At 38.1% G+C, this 25,833-nt stretch overlaps 1 protein-coding gene across 1 annotated transcript in view; it reads right to left on the reverse strand.

Moving 5' to 3' along the window:
* sorcs3a (sortilin related VPS10 domain containing receptor 3a) overlaps positions 1-25,833 on the reverse strand; it is a 379,316-nt gene that overhangs the window by 136,210 nt on the left and 217,273 nt on the right. The window contains exon 4 of the mRNA XM_020926320.2: positions 15,297-15,455. Within this exon, the coding sequence (XP_020781979.1) occupies positions 15,297-15,455 (159 nt within the window). The remainder of the gene's footprint in view (positions 1-15,296; positions 15,456-25,833) is intronic.

A 25,833-nucleotide genomic window follows, 5' to 3' on the forward strand; every position in this document is an offset into this window, starting at 1 on the left:
TTGATTTCAATCACAAATCCCTGTTGCACTAATAACTAAAAAATCAAGTGCTAATTAGCAAAGCAAATAATCCCATTAATTTCAATGCAGAATGTGTTTCATGTTATTCAAATCTGGTGAAAGAAATGTTACAATGTCACAAGCAACATTCTGAATTCATTGATTAAAATGTTTCAAAAACACAACTACAAAAATTACCATTTAACAATAGCCATATTAAGTCAACACAACAACTCTGGAGTACGCTGTGATGCCATCTGGAACTTACCCAACAAGAGACTTTCATAAAAAATGCTTAAATTTAATTGTTTCTGCGCAATGCAATATAGTAAAAATGTAATTGTCATTTGATTCTCGTGACAATATGCCATTTTATAAATGCATTTGTTTCGTGCAGATCTATGCTCAAACCTACTTTCTCTCCCTTACTTCTTCTACTGGTCAGCCTGTGCTGTCAGGCAGATTCAAATTCATCATCTTAGCTGTGCAAAATTATGATATACATTTCTTATCAAATCGCCCACATGCGATACTAATTAAATAAACAAACACATAATTCTAAATACAGGTGGTGATTTTTGCACCACAGAAAAGTTTGAGCTGGATCCTGGACTTGGCAGCACACCTCCATCTGCTGTTTTGACAACGGACTGACTACTCGGTCTCAGCTCCTCACTAGAATGTGCTCTCCCATCTGTTTCCCGCATGTCTCTGGGTGTCTGGGTGCCATAATGCCAGCCCAGACGCACCGTATCCATAATTTCACTTTGATTCAGCAGACACAACAAAACCTCCATCAAACAGGGTTGGAATCATACAGGATCCAAGGCACGTTTGACTCACGGTCCTTTCTTTGAAATGTATGCAGTACATTCATTTAAAGTACACAGACAAACACTCAAAGGTATGTGTAGAAGTAACAGCGATATGAGCAAGTCTTAGCAGCTAGAGCAGTTTGGTTAAGTAAAACTACAAGAAATGTACTCGAAGGTGTGGAACTTATTTCTCACTCAGTTCAAGATCCTTCATCAGAAAAATGTACACAGTGGATAAGTACATAGGTCATGTTAACCAATTGTTTTTTCGTGTTTTATTTAAAGGAGACTTACTGCGCTTCTGTTTGCTATATCACTATAGCTATAATACATGACACCCATGGCTCATTATGTTCTAATTTGCACATTTTAAGTGGATTAATATAAAATTACTTAATAAACTAAACAAGGCTGCCAACTTCCGCATTAGAAAATGGTGATGGCCAATGGGAGCTGTCTTCGCAGTAAACATCATCACAGAAAAGAGCCGTGTAGCTGTCAGACCCTCCTGTGGGTAGCTGCAGATCATGCTAGCAAGTGGCAGATTTTTTATTAATTTGTACCAAAATGACTGTGTAACACTGCAATATCTATCATCAAATGAAGAGCAATGTAAGTACAGAAAACAGGGTTGATCAGTAATATGGCTTGAAAACAAGCAATTAAAATGTGCACGAGTCACTCCAAAAACAACTTTTAGGGGGTAAATGAGAAAGGAACTATAACATAGTTAAAAGCTCTGAAAAGTTGATGTTGCATAATAGGTTTAATAACATAATAGCTTTAATAAATGTGAATTTTAATAATCTTTCATCACATAATACAATAAAACACACCACAAACACCGGCCATAAGGTAAAAAAAATAAATAATAATTAAAAAAACTGCTTAACCAACTGCAATAATCAGCATACTGATGAAGACATATTATTAATATAATAATTATAAATATTATAATAATATAATATAACAATATAATAATATAGATTATACAAAATAATACAAATTAACTAATATAGATAACTCTGTCTGTATATTAACTGCAAATCAATCTTTTTCATCTTTTTTTTTTCCCCACTCCCACATATACTGACACTTTGCAGTGACGTCACTCTGGGTGTTCTGCATGTATGTGTATGGAGATTACCATGGTGACACAATGCACACATTAAATATAGCCAAAATAGTTTTAAGATACAAATGGATTTAAACAACACATTTTCAGTTGCTGAAACAACTACATCCCCACAAGATCATAATGACCTGTCTTATTTTAGCTCGGTCTGTGAACATCAGCACCACGGACAGCTCCCCACATGACCATTCACCCATATTATATTATTGCTCTTTTCTCTGAGCCATGTATCACTATGCTAATAACATTAATCCTTCAATCTGGATCTAGCTGCCAAGTGTGTGCCATCGGAGGGCTATGGTGAAATCCCCACATGTATTACAGATCAGTATGATAGCTGTCGAGACACTAGCTTCCTCACGGTGAAATAGTTTGCCAGCCCCCGAGTGGAAACACAAATTAAATGTTTGTCTACAGGAGGTGCTTGGTGTACAATCTTGGTAGTATAATGTAATTACGGCGTAGCATCATGACTCCAGGTGGAAAGCTGTTTATGTGGTGAGGGCCAGGTTGTGATAGCCTTAGTAGTAAAACTCACAGTAAATACTCACCAGTGGGGCCTTTGGTTTGTTGGAAGAGTTTTGTTATTTGCAGGTGTAAAAATGGAGAGCTGGGATCTGAAAGTGTCACCGACTTTATGTGAGGTGAGGGGCTGTTGGTCTATGGCAGGTCAGTACATTACAATAAACAGGAGGAAATGGTACTCAGCAGACTTAAAGTGCCTAGGAAAGGTTAGATTACTCATAGATAGATAGATACTTTATTATACCTGAAGGAAATTCAAAGCTCAACAGCAGGAACATAGAAACAAATATAGCAACATAGAAAAGATATTTAAAGTTAGCAGTCCATCCTCTTGCATTCACAACATTCACATTTTCATACAAGCGTTTTTCCACCTTCAAGGCACTAAAAGCCCTTTACATCATCAGGCATTCACACACTTTCATATACCAGTGAACACAAACACTGGGGGAGAGATGGGGTTAAGTGTCTTGCCCAAGGTCACAACAACAGCATCCATCTGGAGCTGGAATCAATGATGTCTGTCGAGAGCGGGATTGAACCGCCAACCTTCAGTGGACAAACGTTCCACCAGCTGAGCTACTGTCACCTCAACTGAGCTAGTCGCACCTTTCATCAAAAATCTTGCATTATTTTCACTATAGTTTAACATTTTACTTCCTATTTGGACATGGGTAGTACAGTTGTAGTGGTAAATCCATAACTGTTACCTAGCAACCGTACTGTAAACAAGGGCTAAATCTAAGGCCCCGTCCACACTAGTACATATTTGAATTGTTTTCTTTGCCGATTCAGTGTTTGTCCATATTAATCCAACTGAAAACGGCTCCAGAGACGGAATGATCTGGTGCCGCCATCTCCTGTGAGAGTATGGATCTGATCCAGCACCGTGTGGATGCCTGAAAACACTGATACGCTGAAACGCTGATGTAGGTCTATGCGCCACGAAGTAGCTAATTCTCCGCCAAAACGCTAAGAGACTAGAATATATTCATACATACGGTCTATGCGTTTGACATGCAGATGTATAATCTCTGAAAAGTTTCACATGAACCATCTCCAACGCGACAGAAGCACAGAACAGACTCACCATTAGCAGAACACCCCTCTGTCACAGAAAGAACACATATAATCCACTGAGTCGTGTCCTTTAGTCCGACAGAATCTGAACCGCATCAGAGCACAATAGTGAGCTGTTTTTCGAGCGTTTAGTGTATGCAAATTAGCCATGTGGTTTTAAGTTTCGTCTCTGTAAAACATAAACAAAGCTGTGTGGATAAGGAAGGATTGCGGACACAGAAACAATGTGTCTGGACGCAGATTATTTCCGATACGGTGATACGGTCATACAAGGATTCATTTCAGTGTAAACGGGGTCTAATTCAATCTAATTTATACTGTAGCTATTACTGGGCAAATAAAATGTCATCTGTGACCAGCATGTATTGTCGTTGTGTTCTTGAGCAAGACATTTCTCCATGTTGCCCAAGAGTCATTGCAGTGTGTCTGAGAAATCATTTGTTCAGACTGGCCACTGTGTTTTCATTTGCCTAACTGAAATGTCAAGCTAAAGGAAGAGAATGACAAATTTGTTGGGAACTGTATTGTATAACTTTATCTACGCAAGCTGCATTTGAGTTCATTATCGCATTTAAAAGTAGAAATGTTTGGTGCCGTCACAAGTTCTTATTCAGTTTGAAACATCTACAGGAGTCTGACATTCCCAATTTTAGATTATAAAAGAAAGCATCAATAAGCCTCTCAAAATCACTGTTTTTGTAATGCTGTCACTGAGTCTCACAAACAAGAATGAACGTGAATTGTTTGTTGCGACCCGTGGATTTTATTGAAATAATCAGAGATAACTCCAAGGATTGACATATTGTTTCAGTGTTTATTAAGCGCTGTATGTTTGCATAATTGCTTCAATAACAACAAACCAAAGTGCTATCAGACTTTTAACATTCAATTCAATATTTTTTAGATGATTTAATGTTTTATATCTGTATTTCCCAATTGTTTGTTTTGTATGATATGCTACAGATGCCCATCCAGATAATCTTAGGCCCTATATTTCACAAAATTGACTCTTGTGAGCTTTAAGCCATGTTAGAATGTTGTTAACTCATCTTGATGTTGAATTTTGTTTCATTCACAGGTTTTGAGTAACCCTTTATTATTCATTTGCCTTTATCTCCAGCACTTAAAAGGCTCTGCATAAAGCACTAGTTTTCAAATTAACAGCTAATATTTACCTTTTATTCTTTAGAGACTGGAAATTCCAGGGCTGAAATTATCCAGATGACTCTAGTGAAGATGTATGGAGTTTGAAAACATAGACCCCGTTTACACTGAAACAAATCCGTGTATCACCGTATCGGAAACTATCTGCATCCACACACGTCATTTCTGTGTCCACAGTCCTTCCTTATCCACACAGCTTTGAGCATATGTATTTACATTTTACAGAAACAAAACTTAAAACCGCATGGCTAATTTGCATAAACTGTGCACTCAAAACAGCTCGCTATTGTGCGCTGATGTGGTTCAGCTTCTGTCGGATTAAAGGACACGACTCAGTGTATTATGTGTGTTGTTTCTGTGACAGAGGGGTGTTCTGCTAATGGTGAGTCTGTTCTGTGTTTCTATCACATTGGAGATGGTTCATGTTAAACTTTTCAGAGATTATACGTCTGCAGGAAGTACGCATAGAGCGTATGTATGAATATATTCTAGCCTCTTAGCGTTGGTGAATTAGTTACTTCGTGGCGCATAGACCTACATCATCGTATCCACGTATCAGCATTTTCAGGTGTCCACACAGTGCTGGATCAGATCCATATTCAATTAGTGGGAGCTGGCGGCACCAGATCTGTCCGCATCCTTCTCTGGAGACGTTTTCAATCTGATTAGTGTGGACGAACACTGCATCCACAACGAAAAGGATTTGAATACGTACTAGTGTGGACGGGGCCATAGTGGAGCACTTCCTGTATTACTACATGACATCACAACATTGAACAGAGTGTTTTGTGTTTCAGAGAAGAACTCTATGCCCTAAATATGCAGGATTGTTGCGTTAAATATGTGTGAATGAAACAAAACAAACTCCAAGTAAGTTTTTGATGAGAAAATAGCGTAATAGAGGCCCTTTAAAGTGTATCAATAGTGTGTCCTCCAAACCACTACGCTCCCTCGCCATCTTCACTACACTAGCACACTACTCCACCGTGCTTAATTAGAGTCAATTCAATGATTATTTTTTTCACTCAACAATACCAAGATCCCCATAACCCAATTTACAAAGAGACTAATTGCCTGATAACGCTTCTATAATCAACATTAATAATGGATAGAGTGCACTGTAATAGCTTCCATAAAGACAATAGCAATTAGAGAACAGTGGATATGGACTGGAGAATGAGCTGAGACTATTGGGGGTCACTGGGTCTCACATGGAAATAGATGGGTGTAAAACAAGTGGTGATTAGCGGCGCACTTGTCTGAGCCGCAGTTAGCGCAATTCTTAATCACCGCACAGACCATTAAAAAGTCGCGGCCTTGTCTCTCAAATTTACCAGAGCCAGCCAGAGATCTAATATTCACTGCCCCGATGAGGAAGCAACTATTTATAGAGCAGCACAATCGCAGGGCAAATTAAAATCTATTTCCAACATTAAACGCATTCATTTGGGTGTAATCATCATGTTCTGGAGGTCAAGGAGAGTGTGGTGTTCATGGATGTGACGAGGGGTGGGTAAGAAGATGTCTGGTACCCACAGGAACCCACTGTCTGCAGGTAATTAATCCAAGCTATCATACGAGCACATCAAGGTTAGTTTCAAGAGATTTTTACAAGGTTGTTGTTGTAAAGACATGGCTGGATGATTACAAACTAGTAGCTTGGAAGATACATATAGGTTAAAAAAATGTCATTTATGGAAAACTATTACAGGAGCTTTTCTTGGAGTGCTCCCTATGGTATTAAACATACAGTATCAATCTCCAGAGACAAGCAGGAGACGCCACCAGGTCGATTTACTGGTGAGATCTGTGAGGCGACCCCACTCACAGTCAGAATGCATGTTTTCAAAAGTATTTTTTTAGCAATAAAAACAGCCATAATTGAATAAATGCATTTTAGTTTCATACAATATTATAGGACATTACAGGCAATGGTGGCTGATCTGAACCTGAAAAGATACGAAGTGCACATTTAAGGTTTAATAAGACATATTGTTTTTTTTTTTCTGGTATTTCGTATTAAACTTATATTCTACATATTGTTAATTGTATCTAAAACAGCTTATCAATAACAGGCCCACTGATTCTGTTGAAAACTTAATGTTTTTATTAGGGATGTAACAATAACCGAAATATTGTGATATAGTATCGTCAAAGTTCTCACAATATTGTGAACCAGCCCAATATATCGACTTACAAGTCTCATTACTTAAATTAAGAGTTATGGTGCACCGACAGCTAAAAAAAGACAGAGGGAACTACATAGACCATGATCCTTTCCTCCATTTTAGTGCAGACTAAATGAAGAAATAGCAGTTCTAAGCACTTTTAAGTCTTAGTTTGTTGGATTAAATGTTGTCAAGGCATTTTAAGAGGAAAAAAAAGCATATTAATAGTAATAAATATCATACCATGAGATGTATATCGTGAGAATATTGTACTGAGAGATTTGGATAGTGTTACATACCTAATCCTGAGCTTCACCACCATATCATGAGCTTTCCCATGATATCACAATAAATATCGTACCGTGAGGTTCATACCATGACAATATCGTACTGGAGCAAGCATGAATCAATCAAAACACAACTATGAGCAAGTTACTAATGAGGGCCCATCGAAAAATGGTTAAAAGCTCACTATAGTCGATTTTACATAATGACCCCTTCAAATGTAGCGACCACATCTGTATCCTTCTTCTTGTCTTGCTTTGAACACAGCTCTAATGTTTTAATGCACTCTAAAAGAAGTAGTGTGTTACAAATACATCGACTGGTCCTTTGACTTTTGTAATCAAAACCCTCCGACAGCCTGAGCATAATTCTACAGTTCATGGACATTTGCAAGCTGCCCAGCCACTGTTCTTTGGTGTCCGCTTGTTTACATAACTGTCTTAGGTGGAAACAGCAGCAAAAGCAGTGGCATTATTCAAAGACATGTGACTACATCAGTGAGTGATTGTCTCCACACAGTCAGGAGATAAGAGCACCAAAGGTCACAGGCGCGTCTCCATCTGAAAGCACCTCCATTTAGTCAACAAGGCCTGCACTGAATATTAATCTAAAGACAACTATAAAGACAGAACGTACGCAAATACAATGCGGAGATTGAAAGCGTGACTTTCTGTATTCATTGCATTCCTATTGTCATTGCAATCAACATTTTGTTTTTTGTTCATGACACCACAATGTGTTCAGTGCATACAGATCGAGTGCTGCACGTGATAAATAAAAACATACCTTTACATGTATAGACCTTTTCAGTGTTTGAAAACAGAACGCCTGTGTTCCCTTGGGAGTGTTGGGAAAAATATTTTGAAAATGTATTCAGTTACAGAATAAAGAATACCTGCATGGGCCAATCAGAGTACTGCATTCTGAATAATTAGAATACTTTTATGTCGAGTTGCATTTAAATTAAAGTGTAAAATTGAAAAGTATGATTAAAAACAGCTTTAGAATTTTTTTTTTTCACCATTTTTAAAGCATTTCCTTTCACTAATTGGAGATGGAACAAAATCACACATGCACTCAACACAAGAACAGAGTCTATTTTTCTCACTGATTATGTGCAGTTTGAAGTTTGAAATTACATGATCAAATACTGCAATGCAATCCTTTGAGTTTAGAAAAGTAGCTGCATTCTGAATAGGGCCTGACCAATATGGATTTTTTTGCAGCTGATGATACTGATAAAATGGGAGCTGGAGGTGCCGATAGCCGATATAAACATCGATATATTTAGTGATGTTAAAAAAATCACTGGAAATCATCAATTGATTATAAAACTTAGGTTTGGCTCTACTGGATTTTAAATTGGGTTTGGTTAGGCTACATTTATTGTTATTCTGCCTCTTCACAGTCATATTTAAAAACAGTGGGTCAGCCTAATGGCATTTTTTCCATCACATTCTAGCCTCTAAAGAAAGTAAGTAAACCACCGTTATCAGCCTTTAGTGGTAAACACGTGTGTGCCACAGTAATTAATTATATGCGTAAATGCGGATCATTCACACTTCTGTTCACAGCTCATTTACAGATATCACTGCATGTCCAGTAAGTGTGTACAGCCACTATAGTCATTTTACACTAGGCCAATGTAATATGATAATATCGTCCACCAGATATATCGGTCGGGCCCTAATTTTGAATACCACCAAATGAAAACAAAACTGTACCACAATACAGTAACTCAAAAATAGTATTCAGAATATTTTTTTTTTTAATACATGTATTTAGTTACTTCCCAACACTGCCCATGAGCTGATACTCTTCCATATGTTAGCCCCCTTGCATTTTCGAAAGCATTAGCCTCCAAACACCACAAACTATGAAAAACCAGGGCTGTTTTGACTAACAACCACTCCACTGTTTTGCATAGATTATGAGCATTTGCCATTAGCACCAAAATAAGCACCAAAATTCTTAAATCTAGCGTCATCCTGGACAATAATGCACCAAAAATATAGCGGGCCACAACAGTTTGACAGTTTAATTTGAGTTTCATTTCATCAAGCACCACAAATTCTGCACACCACAGTGAACTTTAGAAACTGGAGCTTGGATGTCTGATATTGACTCTTATTACTTGTTGCCAAATATAACAAACACATACGCACCGAAATGTCAAAATGTCCTGTTAAAATGAATGAAATGTTAAGATAAAAATGTTAATATCAGTACCATGTTGTGTACGTAGCCATTCTGAACATCACTCTTGGAATGATATATAGGAAAACAGTAATTTCCTTAACAATCATGAGTACCTAGCTGGGGGGAATATATATATTTTTTGTTTTAATTTGGCTGAAGAAACTGGGGATTTTGCGGTAACAGCACACTTGAGGAAACTTGGCTTCTCTATCCACCTCTGAAAGAAAATCCGAAATGATGCCAAGTAGGCTACTTGAGCCCGGGTGTTTGTACTGACACCGATTTGGATGTCTGAGTAAATACTGCACTTGTGATATCCTTGGGGCCGCTCTTAAGCTTGGCTAAGCACCGACTTACAGCTGATTAAATCCACTGCGACCCAATCTGGACACTATTAGACCGTTACAAGCTGAAAATGAGCATATTAAAGAGGAAGTGTGCAAGCTGCTGGGGGGGGGGAGCAGGTCAGAGCTTGCACTGGCTCACACCGGCGATGAGTAAAACCTGTTGAATCACTACAGAGGTGTGAACACTGCTAATGGTGAATGACAAATGATGGAACAAATGGGGCGATGAAAAGGCAGAGTATGTTTACAAACCCGGCCTTTTATTGCCAAATTAAATGTGCTGCACTGATTTTTGCTGCCTTAACAAGAAAAAGAAAAAAAAAAAAACAGTTAATTTTAAAAAGATTTGCAGCAGTCCACAGTTACACCTCACTAACCTTATGCATTCTGAGCATTATGATTATTTACTGTGATGAGTTTATTTGTGCGTTTCATAAATTTCATTGAGTTTTGCCATCACAGTAACAACTAACATACTAACAAAACATAATAAAACACTTAATAATTAGAGGGAGACAGCATGCAGTGGATATGCTCGAACGTCAGAGCTATTACAGTATTCTGTGGCTTGACTAATTTTGTTCAAGTGCATGTGAAAATTGGGTACAGGCCTATAAGCAAGTGAGATGATAAAAAGGCAGTGAGGCAGAGTATGTGTACAAGTCTGGCCATGTTCGTTTATAGCATGAATTAATTAGTTATTTGAGGTTAAACAAGTGGAACTAATTAAAAATAATTGTCATTTATTTAGTTATTAGGAATGCTTTCCAACTTTATAATTCATTCACTGATCTGAGGGGGACTGGCCAAATTGTGCTCATCTATACCTATATCTAGGGCTGAACGATTTTAAGAAAAAAATGAATTGTGATTTTTCTGGTAGATATTGCCATTTTCATTTCATCCACATTGTTTTTCAAATCAAGTTTCAGTGCACATGAACATTCACAAACATCTCAGAAACTTACATCATACCAGAGTCCAGCACCGATGAATTGACGCTGGACTGTAAAGCTCAGTTTATGGTCCAGCGTCAAATCATCTGCCTCATGATGCAGAGAGTCTGCGTCAATGTGAACCCCCTACGCAGACCGTCTGAGTCGATTGATGTGCACTTTTGAAATTTTCTAATTGCGCGTCAAAATGATGCAGACAGCAGGGGGAAGTGATGCAGACAATCCTCTCTACCACCGCTCTACATACATTTCATGTACTCCATTCCCTGCACTCCATATTCCTTTCTTTCAATGCATGTTGAATAATAATGCATTTGATGCAGCTTTGTGCACATTTGTTTACATTTCACAGAAACAAAACTTAAAACCACATGGCTCATATGCATAAACTATAAGCGCAGAGAAAAGCAGCTCTTTCCTTGTGTCCTGATGTGGTCAGCTCTGTCGGACTAAACGACATGACTCAGTGGAATATGTGTGTTCTTTCTGTGACAGATGATGTGCTGATGATGGTGAGTCTGTCCTGTGCTTCTATCGTGTTGAAGATGGTTCATGTTAAACTTTACACGAACGCCACATTTAAATCCTAGACTCCTCGCATTGTGGAATTGTGAATTACTTCGAGGTGCACAGACCTTGACGGAGATCCATAAATCCATAAATTGGGCTTTAGGAGCACTGCAAATAAAACGTGGCTTTGACGTTTCCAAAATCGTGTTGTCTGAGATCGTGATCATGATCATATAGGCAACTTGAAGTGTCTTGCTTAGCACACAAGCTGGGATGAACGGACATATCACTGTAAGAATGCCCAATTCTGAAAGCTAAGTAGGGTTGGGCCCAGTTTGTACTTGGATGGGAGGAGGGCATACTGTTGTGTCCTTGAGCAAGACACTTTATTTATTATACTTTGCCTCCAGTGTCTATGTACGCTGGTGTAGGAATAAGAGTTTGTGAGAGTGCGTGGGAGACAGTGGATGGAAACCAGCCTCTTTACACCACACAAGTCATGGATATAAATTATTATGCACTGTACTCACAGAATAAACAAATAATAAAAATAATCTGCAACCTATCATAAAACCAATCACTTGTTTTTTGGCAGTTCTTTTCCTGGAAACTGGAAGTTGCTAAGTTACTATCGTAGCATATTTAGTTTGCCAATGTAATAAGATGGTAGACAGCATTACTTTAGCCATATTCTTTGCGATTTTGCCAACATGGTTTTGGCTGAGAAAGACAGCATGGAAGACAAGACAGCATCTCTCTTTCAACTTCTGGTCTTTGAACATGCTGAACTTTGTAACTTTTTCCATCCTAATTCTCACTCAGAAAAAGCAAGAGCTCAAATTAAAGACTTCAAGGGATTTCATTTTTAGAACAAGGTATTTGAGATCAGAGTGTCAACAACTTCTTATGGTTTTTTGAGGTACCGCAGTTTCTTTTTATTGTTGAAAGTGTTGGTTCAAAGCATAGCAGTAACATATGGGTGCCTAAACCTAATTATCAATAACAATAAAGAAACATATTTCTGTGGACTCAATGTCAAAATTGTGGTTGAATACATTTTTTTCAATGTTCAATTTCAGTTTGGTTTAACAATGATTAAAGGAGAATCTGATTTTTCTGTCTTAAAAATTAGAAAAACAGAATTAATTCATTTTAAATGGTTTGCAGTGGTCCAAAGTTATTCCTCACTTACCTTTATGAATTCCGAGTATAATTATTCACCACGATAAGTTGATAAGCACTTTTCACAACTTTCAGAGGTCAGAGTCTTGCTGCCTTAACGTCTCGCTGTCATGGTAAAGCCAGCAACAACTAGCATGCTAAGAGCACACTTCCTCATTATAAAACGGTACAACACTTAATAATTAGATGCAGATAGTACACACTGCTTATATGTGTACTGGGACAAGACAAATTTTGCTCAAATATGGAAGATGTGTAGAAAACCATTAAGTATAAAACATTTGTATTAAAAAAATAACTTAAATTATGGATATGTTTTGTAAATAATAGCAAAGCAAGTTTATATTTTGATGGTTTACCTATGAGTGCCGTATTTTTCAGACTTTTTTCCTGGTTTGGGTGGTCCTGCGACTTATACTCCGGTGCAACTTATATATTAAAATTTTCACACTGATGGTCGCGAGAGGGCGCTCCAGGCTTGTATGTCAGTATCTCCTACTCCTGTTACTTCTGTACCACTGTCATTTCTCCCACTACTGTGTATGTCTCCTGCAGAAAGAGCCACTGTCCTGCTGCAAGTGGAGAACTATTCAGCTGTAAACGGTAATTGAGCAGCAGAAAGAAAGTTTGGAGTGATCCAGAACCTTGTGAGAGACTGGTAGAAAGCGGGGACGGAGAGGGTGACCGGGAGGGTGTGCCATGCAACTTTCCTGGAAGTCATTGGATGGATCGACAAAGCCTGAACTTCAGCGATAACTGAAACCATCCTGTCAGGATTCAGAAAGGCTGGAATAATTCAAAATGGAACTGATGTCTGACGACAGCTACGCAGAAGAGGAAGTGGCGCTCCATTTACCTCCGGAGGTCATGGAGTTGCTCAGAAGTGACACCAAGGATAAAGAATTCAATGGATTTCTTGATTTGGAGTGAGATGGAGAGTTTAGTAAACTTGTGTGATGTTGTTTATGTTATAGTTATCCGAATAACTGTTTATATGTTACATTAACATATTAACGCCTTTTCAGCCAGTTGTTCTCTGTTCTATTGTTATTACTATAACTTGCCTTTCAAGATGAAATGTTGGTCTCTGATTTTATAAAATACATTTCTCCCCAAAAGTGCAACTTATAGTCTGGTGCGACTCATATACGTTTTTTCTTCCTCATTACGCATTTTTTGGCTGATGAAACTTATACTCTGGAGAGACTTATAGTCCGAAAAATACGGTAAATACCCTTCGATAATAATATGGTGATTATAAATGAGAATTTTAGAAGTAGTCTGGGTCTTAGTACAGAAAGTGTTATAAAAAGAACTATTATAAAAGCTATAATCAAGGGATATCAGGAGTCTAGAAATTGTAACAGAATGACAAAAAATGGCCAGCGCACACTAGTTTCCGTCTGACCTTTAAATTCATTATTCAGACGTATTCAAATGCACTGTGAATTATGAGACATCTGAACATCTCAACCAAACAATGACCACAAAGACAGTATCTGTTATCTAACTCTTTGCATTGTGTGTGAATAGTGGAAATGAAGAAGGGAAAAAGGATAAAACCAGCCGCATACGTCACCAACGGAAAAATGACTCATCCTGCGAAATGACTGCAGATTTGAAGAATTACAAAAATATGATAATACGAGACTTCAAAGAGACAGTGAAAATTGTCAGGAAGAGCAGTCTTTTTAACATTAGTAGATCTTTGAGGAGAGTGAAATTTACAAGGCAGAGTCATTATCGTGATTAAAGAAATCCTCCTCCTTCTCTCGAGTGAAAAACACATTATGAATGGCCACTTTTACCGTTTGCTCTGGTCCTTTAAGCAGGACTAATCTATGTACGTTAAGTGCAGTAAATTGTGTGTACTACTTAAAGGTCCTATTGTACACTAAATAGACTGTTGTGAGCTTTTAGCCATGTTGTTGGGTAAAATAATGTTGTTACCTCCTCAAAAACATACCTGCAGTTGTGTTTTGTTTCATTCACATATGTTTGAATAATCCTTTATTATTAGTCTGCATATTTCCAAAGCAATGAAGTGGTAGTTTTCAGGTTGACTGTTATCTTTTACCTTTGGTTCAGTAAAGATCAGGGCAGGACTCAAATCGTCCAAATGATTCTAGTGCACGTGTATGGAGTTTAAAAACACAGTGAAGCACCTCTTGTATTACCACATGACAGTATAAGGTGGAAAAGAGTGTTCATTTAAGAGAAGAACACAGACTAAACGTGTGTTTGTGTGTTAAACTTGTGTTAATGAAACAAAACATAACTCCAGGTATGTTTGTAATGAGGAAACAACATTATAACAGATCAGAAAATAGTGTAATATAGGTGATTTAACATATATTTTACTCCAGATGCACTGTGTAATATCATATGGAGGGATTGCCACTTGGTTGTCTCTATGGAAATGTTCTCGCTTTGCCTGGAAAGTTCAACAGCACTGCAATAAACGTATGCATCTCCATAGACACACGTAGTTAATGCCCCGAAGTCAAGTTACAGGCCAGATCTGTCGAGAGATGGGCCCACTCACTATAACAATATGTATTTGAGCAATAAAAAGACCTCTAATTGAGTGGAATGTGGGACATTACAAACAAAGCAAGAACATTTCAGTGTCTGTGGTGAAACATAGACAGGGGACCCTTCAGTAGGAAATTTACATTGAACTTTTTGAATTCAAATAATAGTTCAATTGTACACGATCAACACAGTCTGTCTATTTCTAAGATAAGTTTGTGTATTTCCTTTATGTTAACAATTTGCGCTTCCTCCGATGATGAATAATTAGGTGAAGACACAGAATGACTGCCATATATCTGTCAGTTTGCCCCAGGGCAGCTGTTGTGACACTGCTTTGAGTGCATAAATGTAAATGAATAGCCCTCCACAATATGTTGTGTGTGAGACTGTGGTACCTTCTGGTCGTGGCTGTAGGCCAGGGCCCAGTCCTCTTTGGAGGGGTGGAACAGCAGGCTCAGCACGTAGAAGGTGAGGCGGTACTTCTGAAAACTGGCCCCTTCGTCTGAGCTGATGAGGATACTGCTCTCAAACTCAGGGTCTGTCAGCACCATGATCTGGAGAAAAAAAAAAAAAAAAAGCAAAGAGAGAAACATGTGAGGAAGTATGTTTTAATACTATTGTGTATTTGTTCTAAAACTGAATCTTACTTGGTACAGAACTTAAACTGAAGTCTACATGCGGATTTTTGTGATTGTTGGAAATATGTTGCTTTTTATTTGGGACATTCTTTTTCGCAATTTCCTATTTTGTAAAATGATAAAAGTTTGGTAACATGGTAAATTTGGTTAATAAATGATAGCTAGCCTAATAATGCAGTGTTACTCGAACAAAACACAACTTCGTAACATGGCTTAAACCTTAAAGAGAGTCAATTTTGCCTAACATAAGACATTTAAACATGATTGGCCTATAGAATGACGTGACATCATCCGAAACCCAGCTACAGCTCCATAAATCGCACCATGAAGTTGACTTGCATAGTTACATTTACTTACAGCTGTAGAACAAGGCATTAGGCAGCCAGGCCCAACCCGCCTCTGTTCCTCTCCTTATCAGCCACAGCCTAAGCATGTCATTTCCCCAAACTCACCTCGTAATAAGTCCAGATTCAATGCTCCATCGCTACAGTGGAGGAAGAGGCCCTAATTTCATGCTTGAGATGCTTCCGCTGCAGCTATCAGACTTATTACTGGATTCAATAATGGGAGGAATTCCACAACGGTATTCAGCTAATGACATTTAGAGTCTTTGTCGGAGGAGATAAAGAGGAGGGCTTTGAATAGCTGTGAAATATGTTACAATAATGTATTCTTAGAAATCAGCTTACAATAGGCTTTAGCACAGAAGCCATATATAATGCATTGAAAGGGGCTGGTTTTGAGAATATGGTTTCCTAATTAGCCGTGTCTCTATAATTTGAACAGGTCAGTATAGGTGTGAGAAGCGTTATAAAACTCAATGTATCATTATTCATAGGTTGCATTGTTAAATACTGCATTAGTTCCATATGTACATTCTGTTACACAAATCAGGACTTTTCTAAAGGGGAGGTAGGAGGGGCAGGGGTTGAATAGAGTCGGAGGTCTACAGTGGAAATACTACAGCTTCTTCAAAATGATAATATTATGCAATTTCCTGATATTCTGATCTGCTATGTTATGATGTTTTGTTTCATTTACACATGTCTACCACAGAAATCCTGCATATTTAGTTCTTCTCTCTCTAGTTCTTTTCAGAAAACACTCTGTTCCACCTTGTGATGAGCTCTACTGTGTTTTAAAACTCCATACACCTTCACTGGTGCCTCCGCTCAATTTCATTTCTCTCCAGCAACTAGGTCAGGAATCAAAATACAACAAACAGTTCACAAAAATCCCAGAAATGCAAGTCCAGGCACCAACCAATATATTCAGTGTTGTCAACGATTCCAGGGATCAAGGATTTAAAAGCTAGAGTAAAGAGAATGTTTGGTGAATTTCATCAAGGGGAAAGATGTTATTGCCCTTCCTACTGGATTTGGGAAAAAGCTTAATATACCAGTTAGTCCTGTTAGCGGCACATTGTATACGTGACTATGAAATAGCAACGATTGGTTAAATAAAAAAAGTACCCACCTATCGTCTAGCCCAGAGATTTTCATCCACCGTGCCGCGGCACACTAGTGTGCCATGAGAGATCGTCAGGTGTGCCGTGAGAAATGATCCAATATCACTTTTTAAAAATTAAAATTAATTAATTATTACCTGCAAATATTATGTCATTGTCGAGTGTCCGTGCTGTAGTAAGTACAGCACGGACACTATACTACACTGTAGTATATAATGACTGGCAGAGTGATCTAATATTCGTCCGGGTGGCAACAGGAAGCTAATTGCCTCGTTCCTTTAAAAGAATTAGTAACACATGTGCGTGGTGACAGTCATGGAGAAGTTTTTAAAATGGATGAATGCAAACTCCGAACTGGGCCCTGGACAAGATTCTGACCCAGAAGAAGAGCTTTTCAAGCTTAACTGCTATAAAAACTAAAAACAGAGAGAGACTGAGAGCTGTTGATGAAGAGCTTCGTGTGTGTCTTTCTTCTATTCCTGCCAGGATATCAGCTTTGTGTTCATCTAAACAGGCGCAGGTCTCACACAAGATTTTTCCAATGTAAAAAACGTGCCGTGGCTCAAAAAAGGTTGAAAAACAATGGTCTAGCCAACAAATTCTAACACACTTCTAACACTCATTCATTTCACTTCGTAGAAACTGGCTGATGAATCAGGCTAGTAAAAGGTAGCTGTTAACTTGAAAACTACCTCATGACATCACAAGGTGGAACTGAACATTTTGAGTTTTGGAGGGGTAGACAGACAATAATACACAGATTACTCAAACATTCATTCAACAGGTTTCTCTATGTTTTTGAAGAGATAGCAACATTCTAACTGTAGTCAATTTTGGATAATATAGGATCTTTAAACACATAAGATTACTCAAAAGATTTAAATTAATGTAAAAATATGAATAATTTTTCACTCATATTTACATTGTTTACTAAAGAACATAACAAAACTTGATGCCACATAACTGCTTGGATGTGGCAAGATACTCGTGTGATTCCATGAAAATTGAAAGTTAAATATGTCAGAACATTCTCCATGGAGAAATAGTATATGTTTTATGGCATACTGTGGAACATTTCCATGGATACAAGCAGGAAGAGGCCCTCCCCCAGGCCAAATAAGAGTCCGGATTGTGAAGATGCAGGCCGCAGTAAAGAAGCATGTTTCTTAGTGCAAAAAAAAAAAAAAAAAAAAAGGAGGTTAAATGCATTTTATTCTGAATTGCTGTTTTAACATGCCAGAAAAATGAGGAAACCAAATCACACCTTATTCTATTTACCAAATTACCCCAACAATACCAATGCCAATGTAATACATAAAATGTGATATCTTGATTTGGTTACCCCTACATCTCTGTGTGGTGGAATCTGGTCTCTGCTCTGCTAGTGGTCCGAATGACTGTATTTTCTTTCGTCAATTCACTTTCAATTGGAAAAACACTGGCACATTTGTCACTGCCACAAACAGTAGCCCTCTTTGCTAGCGCTTTAACCAGGAGCCCTCCCTGCTAGTGATTTAGATAAATTGTTTTTCATTAGGCCCCAATAAACACGCGGCGCATTCTCCACCTCCATCTCTCATTGGCCCGTCCTATCCATTACCTGTCATCACTCCATGCCAAGGCCTCTGATAACTACTGGGTCCACACATTGTTTTGTCTGATGCAATTTGCACTTTTAAGCCATAATCATATTGTGTAATACACTTGAGCAGCCAAGTCCATTATAAAAAAAGAAATTATTCACTACAGTGTGTTATACAGTGTTCAGCATTCAGAATGTTGTGTTCAATTACACAACAATGCAGTCAAAAGTGTTATTTTAAAACACAGCTCTGTCAGTTGTACAAAAATGTTATACTGTATTGAATAACCTAGTATGTTTACATCCGTGCCACGAAAACCCAATTCCTGGCCTTTTCCGATTTGAACAGGTTCATTAAAATGTATGTACAAATCATAAAGGTCCTATATTACACACGTTAACTTTTGTGAATATGTTAGAATGGTGGTACCTCATCAAAACACATCTGAATGTGTGTTTAAATACTCTTTTATAATTAGTCTGTAAACATTTCCAAAGCTCAAAACACGTTAAGTTGTCAAGTTAATAGCTACCTTTTACCTTTTACACAGTAGGCATGGGCAATTCCAAGACCAGTATCATCCACATGATTCTAGTGAAGGTGTATGGGTTTTAAAAACACAGTGGAGTACTTATTGTATTACCACATATCATCACAAGTTGGAACAGTATTTTTCAGTTTGAGAGAATAACTCAGGATGAATATGCAGGAGTTGTGTGATTAAATGTGTAAATAAAACGCAACTCCAGGCATGTTTGTGATGAGGAAATCAGAAATCAGAAAATAGTGTATGGGTCCTGTGTATGGCACGGTGGCTGAGTGGCTAGCACTCATGCCTCACAGCAAGAAGGTTCCAGGGTTGATCCCCGGGTCGCCTGGGCCTTTCTTGTGTGGAGTTTGCATGTTTCTCCTCATGTCTGGATGAGTTTCACTCCAGTTTCCCCCATCAACCCAAAACATGCTACATAGGAGACTACAGTTGGAAATTAGCACTGATGCTACAAGCCTGATGTACAATGCATCTCTCCTGTCAAGGGTAATGTAAAAAATTGTGCGCTGTCCCTGTCTCAAATAAATAAATAAATAAATTGCATGTTTAAATGAACGCAATGGAGAAGTGAGAGGTGGATTACTCAATCGGGGACACACATGGTCCATCCATATCAGAACAAATATGGTTTTCATTTTGTTCAAAATGATGAGTGACCCGTGAGCTCCGTTGTCTCACGTGTCATTAAAATAAAAAAATTAAAAAACCTGATTACATTGACCGTGTTCAGGAGTAGGGATGTGATGTCCCTCTTTATGAAACATAGATACATAGACAATTTAAAATCATACCCTCACACAACCTTCTCAGCCACCGACGAACTACCAGGAGAGGCATCCAAGTGCAAGTGACTGGGTTGTCATTCAGTGCTATGCAGAAAATGATACAGTTCTTATAAATTATATTATGTGTATAACATGTAATTTGCCATTACTGGAAATATATCTTTATCTAAAGTCTGGTTTCAGTGAGCGGTCTTGTTTTCTCCTGAGTCTGCATTCTCCCTTGTCCAATTATTTGCTGTGACGTTTTAACCATGTCTGGAGCTGCATCGTACCGACCCCAGACCCCAGACCCCAGACCCCAGACCCCAGACTCCAGACTCCAGACCCCAGACTCCAGACTCCAGACTCCAGACCACGGTGGGAGCTAGTACCCTCCAGAGTCAGCTTCGTACCCCTCAAACAGGGCAATATGGTTTACTGATGAGACTTTCGGCTCCTTTGTGGGATCTGAATATTTTGGATCGGTTCATGTCGAAGAGCCGTTCAAAAGACTAGCTCTTTTCACATTTAATTATATAACAGAAGCCAATGTAGAAACTCATTCATCTACAAATTAATCAGAGAAAGAAATGACCACGGCAAAGATTTGTTTAAAATGGTTCAAATTGAAAATGGAAGCGCGTTTACTCTTCTAAATATCTAAATAAAATGTACTGCAATAATAATTATTCAAAAGCGAACTGTTATTAATTAAGATGGCAAAGATGTTTTTTGAGCACAAAGCTCTCTCTCTGGTATTGCCCATCCGCTTCTGTGCTGAATTTTGTGTTGGTTTAGCATTAATTAGTGTAAAAATGCATAGAAATTAGAAAGAAAAAGATGTGGTTCTTTTAAAAATTTTGATCCAGATCCACCTTAAGGAGCCGTTCAAAAGAGCCGAACTTCACATCGCTAGTACGGTTCAGCATGTCTGGTTTTAACATTTTTCAGACAGTAAAAATCATCTACAGCTGGCTTTCATAAAACATTTAAACGTGTAATTCTCGATCGCGAAGCCCAGCATTCTCCGATGAGTGATTAAGATTTCACTCACAGCCTGCCCCGGCACGGAGAGGAGCGGTGCAAGTGAGGAGGGTAACAATTCCAAATCAATATGGGGTTGGTGGGATAACCTTTGTATTTTATCAGTCTGATGCCGAACTGTGCGTAAGCTGGAGAGCCGAGATAGTCCCTGCTAGACATTGGATCATCGGCTAAAGGAAAGATAGGACAGAAAAAAAACAGGGACCAAATAAATCACGTCAAAGTATATCAATTGGGCTTAGTCTGTCTTTAACCGCGCACTTGTCAATGCAATATGCTCATTAGCCACGGATCACGACTTAATCACCAATGGTTGGCTTTCCTCCGTGCCTCCAAGTCTACTCTTTTTTCCACTTCGCATTCAATGTCTGTGTTAAAATTAAGCTCATTTATCAGAGATTCAACCAAGCTGTTCAAGGACTTAGGAGTGGTGTGGCGAGCGAAGAAAAATACATTACAAAGGAGCACAGAAGATTCATGTGAGGTGTCATACGTAGAGGCTCTCCGCTAAATGCCATTACTATAATTCAAATCTATAATGTGACAGTGTAAAGGTCGCAGCTTGGCTATTTTCGCCCGTAAAAAGAACAGGTTTTAGCGTATATGCTTTAGAAAAATGTGGCGTGGTGTAAAAATTATAGATCTTCATTTGAAAGATGTCAAGAACAGTGTGTGATAGCATTTTACTGTGATGTAAGTGTAGTCTGGTTACATCTGCCTATAGGGATGCGCCGTACGTAAGATGCTGCTGGGTTCTGGGGACAAAAAGGATAAAACATAATACATAAATAAAAAATCTGCTTTGGTAGCAATGGGGATGAGAGAGAAAATGAACTGAAATAAAATGACATACTTTTTTTTTTAATTATTATTATTTCTGGGGGTTCATCATTGACTTGTTTCTATGTGTATGTCATTGCTCTGCCTGGAATGTTCCACAGTATGACATTAAAAACAACTCTACCTTGCATTTATTAAAGGTGCAACTGGTGTAAATTTTCTGGTGGAGAGTCGGTCCAATGTTTTTCTCCATGAAGATGTTATTACTTTGTCTGGAATGTTTCACTGTATGGTATTAAACCATTCTATCTTCATGGAGACTAAATCAGACCAAGCTACAAGTCAGATCTGTGGAGAGGCAACCCTGTTCACAGTAAGAGTGCCTGTTTTTTTTTAAGTATTTTTGAGCTATAAACCACCATCTTCATGTTTATTTGATATATATTTTCTTTTATCAGTAAATGGTAGAGATGTAATGTTATCAAAATCCTCAATATGATATTTTCACAATATGCATCTCACGGTTTGATATTTATTGCGATATTTTGTGGAGGCTAAAAAAAAAATTACACTTAACTACTTTTTCCTTTTAAAAGCCTTGGAAAAGCCTTGAAATACCTTTGGTACTATCATAATATGAAGTTTTTAAAGTGCTTAATAATAGTTATTTTTTTCATGTCTGCACTGACAACAACAAAGGATCATGGTCTATGTAGTTCTCTCTGTTTTTTAGCTGCTGCTGCACCATGACAAGTTTATTTCTATAGCACAATTCATACAAAAGTAATTCAAAGTGCTTTACAGAATAAGAAAGACATTAAAATCACTCATTCATTTAAGACGTGGTGTGTAATCCGATATATTGTGATGGTCCACGATATTATTGTGACACTTTTGACGATATGATATCACAATATTTCGGTTATTCTTACATTCCTAGTAAAATGGCCAACGTGAAACATGGTCCCCTCTTCCCCCTTTTCTTTCTCCCCTCCCCTCACTTGGCTTTTGTTCAGGCAGTAACGACAATTGCATCTAGTGGTGATACGTGAGAATACAACAGGGGTGGGTCAGCCAATCTAACTACAGATGGTAGCTTTAAAGGTGCACTATTATATTATTTATATTTCTGGTCAAGTGCCACTACCTGCTGAATTGAAATGTTAGAGTGCCTTGAAAGTTTCACAGTATGCCAGCAAACGTATTTATCTTAAACTTGTTCAATTTATATGAAATAAGTAAATGAGTGAATAATAAATAAAAACAAATACAAAAAAAAAATATTCTCTCTACGAACCTGGAATCACATGTGATAACCACTTTTTGAAATTTTGGAGGAAAATTAAAATAATTGCTGGGAAAAAAAGAGAAAAATACAGCAGCATTTCCTCCAACCTCATTAGAGCGCGTGTGGATATAATGTCAGACTATTAGTTGATGCAATAACCATAATGAGCATATGGCATCACATTGTTAGCCTAGAAGACTGCAGTGTCTCCCTGCCATATTTACAGCCCATTTTATTTTCCGTAACAACCACATGGAGTGAGAACATAACGGGAAACACATGAGGTTAAGCTAGAGTTCAACTATAACACGTAACACATAAACTTCCTGTTCACCCACCTGGCTTCAAGCACGCATGAGTTGGGACTTTGATTTTACACTGTATACAGCTTTTAATCTAGTATTTATATAACAAAAACTGAATTTGTAGCCTGGGCCGCAGGAAGTCATTTTTAACAGGGGATGCAGTGATTTTTTTATTTATTTATTTATTTATTTTCCCCCAGCCTCCCAGCCTATAGGCCTATTTAAAATATATATATTTTTTAAATAAACAGATTGAAATTCAACATTTTATTGACATATACACTTTAATATAGTCCCTGACAATTAAAGAACAATGTAAGAACAATTTAAGAATGCTGTCTCGAAAAAAAATAAAATAAAAAAAAAAAAAAAAAAAAATAATAATAATAATAATAATAATAATAATAATAAAAATCTCCCTCTCACATCTAGGGGGTGGTGCAGGACCTGGCCATGTTTGTAGCTGATGCATTGGACAATCATTTTGCTGTGTTTCAGATGACATCACATTGACGTCATCAAAAGTAGACGGGGGTCAGGAAGTAAAGACAGACGCACAGAACCCCGTTTACTTTCGTCATATCGGCACCAAAATCATTAAATTCTGTGCAGTCTATGGTTGCCGCAATCACTCTAATCAGGAGAAAGACAAACTTTTTTTTTTTCGTGTACCGAAAGTGGTGTGACAAGACAGTTTGAAAACCTTACAGAAAAAAAGATGACAAAAGTGGATCGACAATGTCCGGCTAAAAACAGGAGGTGTAGAAATGGACAATGCTAGAGTTTGCAGCGACCACTTTGTAACAGCTAAGTATTGTGTAATTTATTAAGTCATATTTTTAATTTTTTTATTTTTGACAATTATTTAGAAAGACAAGCATCGTAAGTGACAGGTAAACTGTTGCATTATAGGTCCTAACTTGTCATGCAGAAAGCTTTATGTGCCATTTTATACCTTTTTATAAACCCAACCAGATACAAAATAGTTGTACGCCTCAAGGCTTTTAAAGGCTTTCATTTGGCTCGCAGTTGTCTGCAGCACCAGATCATTTTATTATATCCATCGCCTCAACGCCGGGCAAATCCTCCAAATTGTATGAAAAGGCCGACTTCTCCATATTGTACGGGTCATAACCTATATTTAAACTTATTTTTTCGCGATAACAGGTCTGTGCCAGCCCGTTCAAACTTTTAACGTACTCTCTATCACCCATTGTGCTGTGTTTTGAATCGGAGCAAAACCCTTCCTGTCCCCCATCTGAATTTCGCTCGTCATCAGGGTTACGTGAGTGAAACTTGGCAATACACGTCATGTCTGAATTTACACTGTCAGCCATTCAGCTTTAAAGGCGCTGTGGCTGTTAAAATGATGGAAACAGAACTAGCTCATTTCCAGTGGTTTACAGAGGGCCACTTTTTACAAGAGCAGAGTTTTGTCATCATGGTAATACTAACAACAACTACCATGCTAACGGTGCACTTCCCTGTTCTTGGGTGATAAAACACTTTAAAATGACATGCAGGTAGTGCAGCAGTCTCATTTCGACCCAAAAGCTGATTTACAATATATCTGTAGCGGGGCAAAAATAAATAAAAGTTTAAATTAAGTTCATTAAAAAATCTGTAAATTTCATTAAGGAGTCCAAAAAATCTACCCAGACAACGTTGCAATAAATAAAGATAAGCAACTTCTCAAGTTTGGAAACCAATACAGGACTGAGATCTTTCCTTAGCATTATTTACATCCCCCAAACTGTGTGATTCAACCCGGAGATGGCGTCTCATTTCTCTCCTGAGGGCGGTAATAAACTTTATCTAAACTTATACGACTGGAATAATAAAAAAAAGACGACGCATCAGCAACGGCCACTGGCACCAGGGGGACCGTAGAGCCACTCCTGCCCTTGATACCGAATTAAATCTGGGACGTAAAAAAAGAGGGGTGGCGGAGAGGAGTGAGTCAGGAGCAGTAATCAGAGGTGGTGTGATGTGGTCCCTGTCTGATGCACTAGCTTCCCAGATCACATTAGAGCGAGCTCCGTGCATACCTATTCAGGGTCACTACCTTGGCTTAAGCCTTGGGAACTAAGCCTCATATTGCTAGACACTTCAGTAACTGCATTTGTCACAAGCAAGAGTCATGTGTTAGCTATGGAGGCTTATGATGATGCTTAAAGATGAGGAGGAAACTTTTATGCATGTCCTAAGAAGAGGCACACTGCAAAAAGCAATAAGTTAAACATGGCTTAAAGGTGCACTGTGTAATATTTCTGGTGGTGGTGGAGGGGTCCGCTCACTGCTCCTTATTGCTTTGCCTGGAAAGTGCCACTATATGTTATTAGGCTTGGTCATTTCCATAAAATAAAGCAAGAGACACATCCAAGGTAAGTTACAGGCCAGATCTATAGAGAGGTGAACCCGCTCACAGTTAGAATGCAAGTATTTTAAGGTATTTTTGAGCAACGGAAACAATATTAACTAAATGGATGCAAGATTGATAGGTTTAATTGTG

This window comes from Boleophthalmus pectinirostris, unplaced genomic scaffold (genome assembly GCF_026225935.1).
Source record: "Boleophthalmus pectinirostris isolate CB_2022bp ecotype Guang Dong unplaced genomic scaffold, ASM2622593v1 HiC_scaffold_22, whole genome shotgun sequence".
Lineage (NCBI taxonomy): Eukaryota > Metazoa > Chordata > Actinopteri > Gobiiformes > Gobiidae > Boleophthalmus > Boleophthalmus pectinirostris.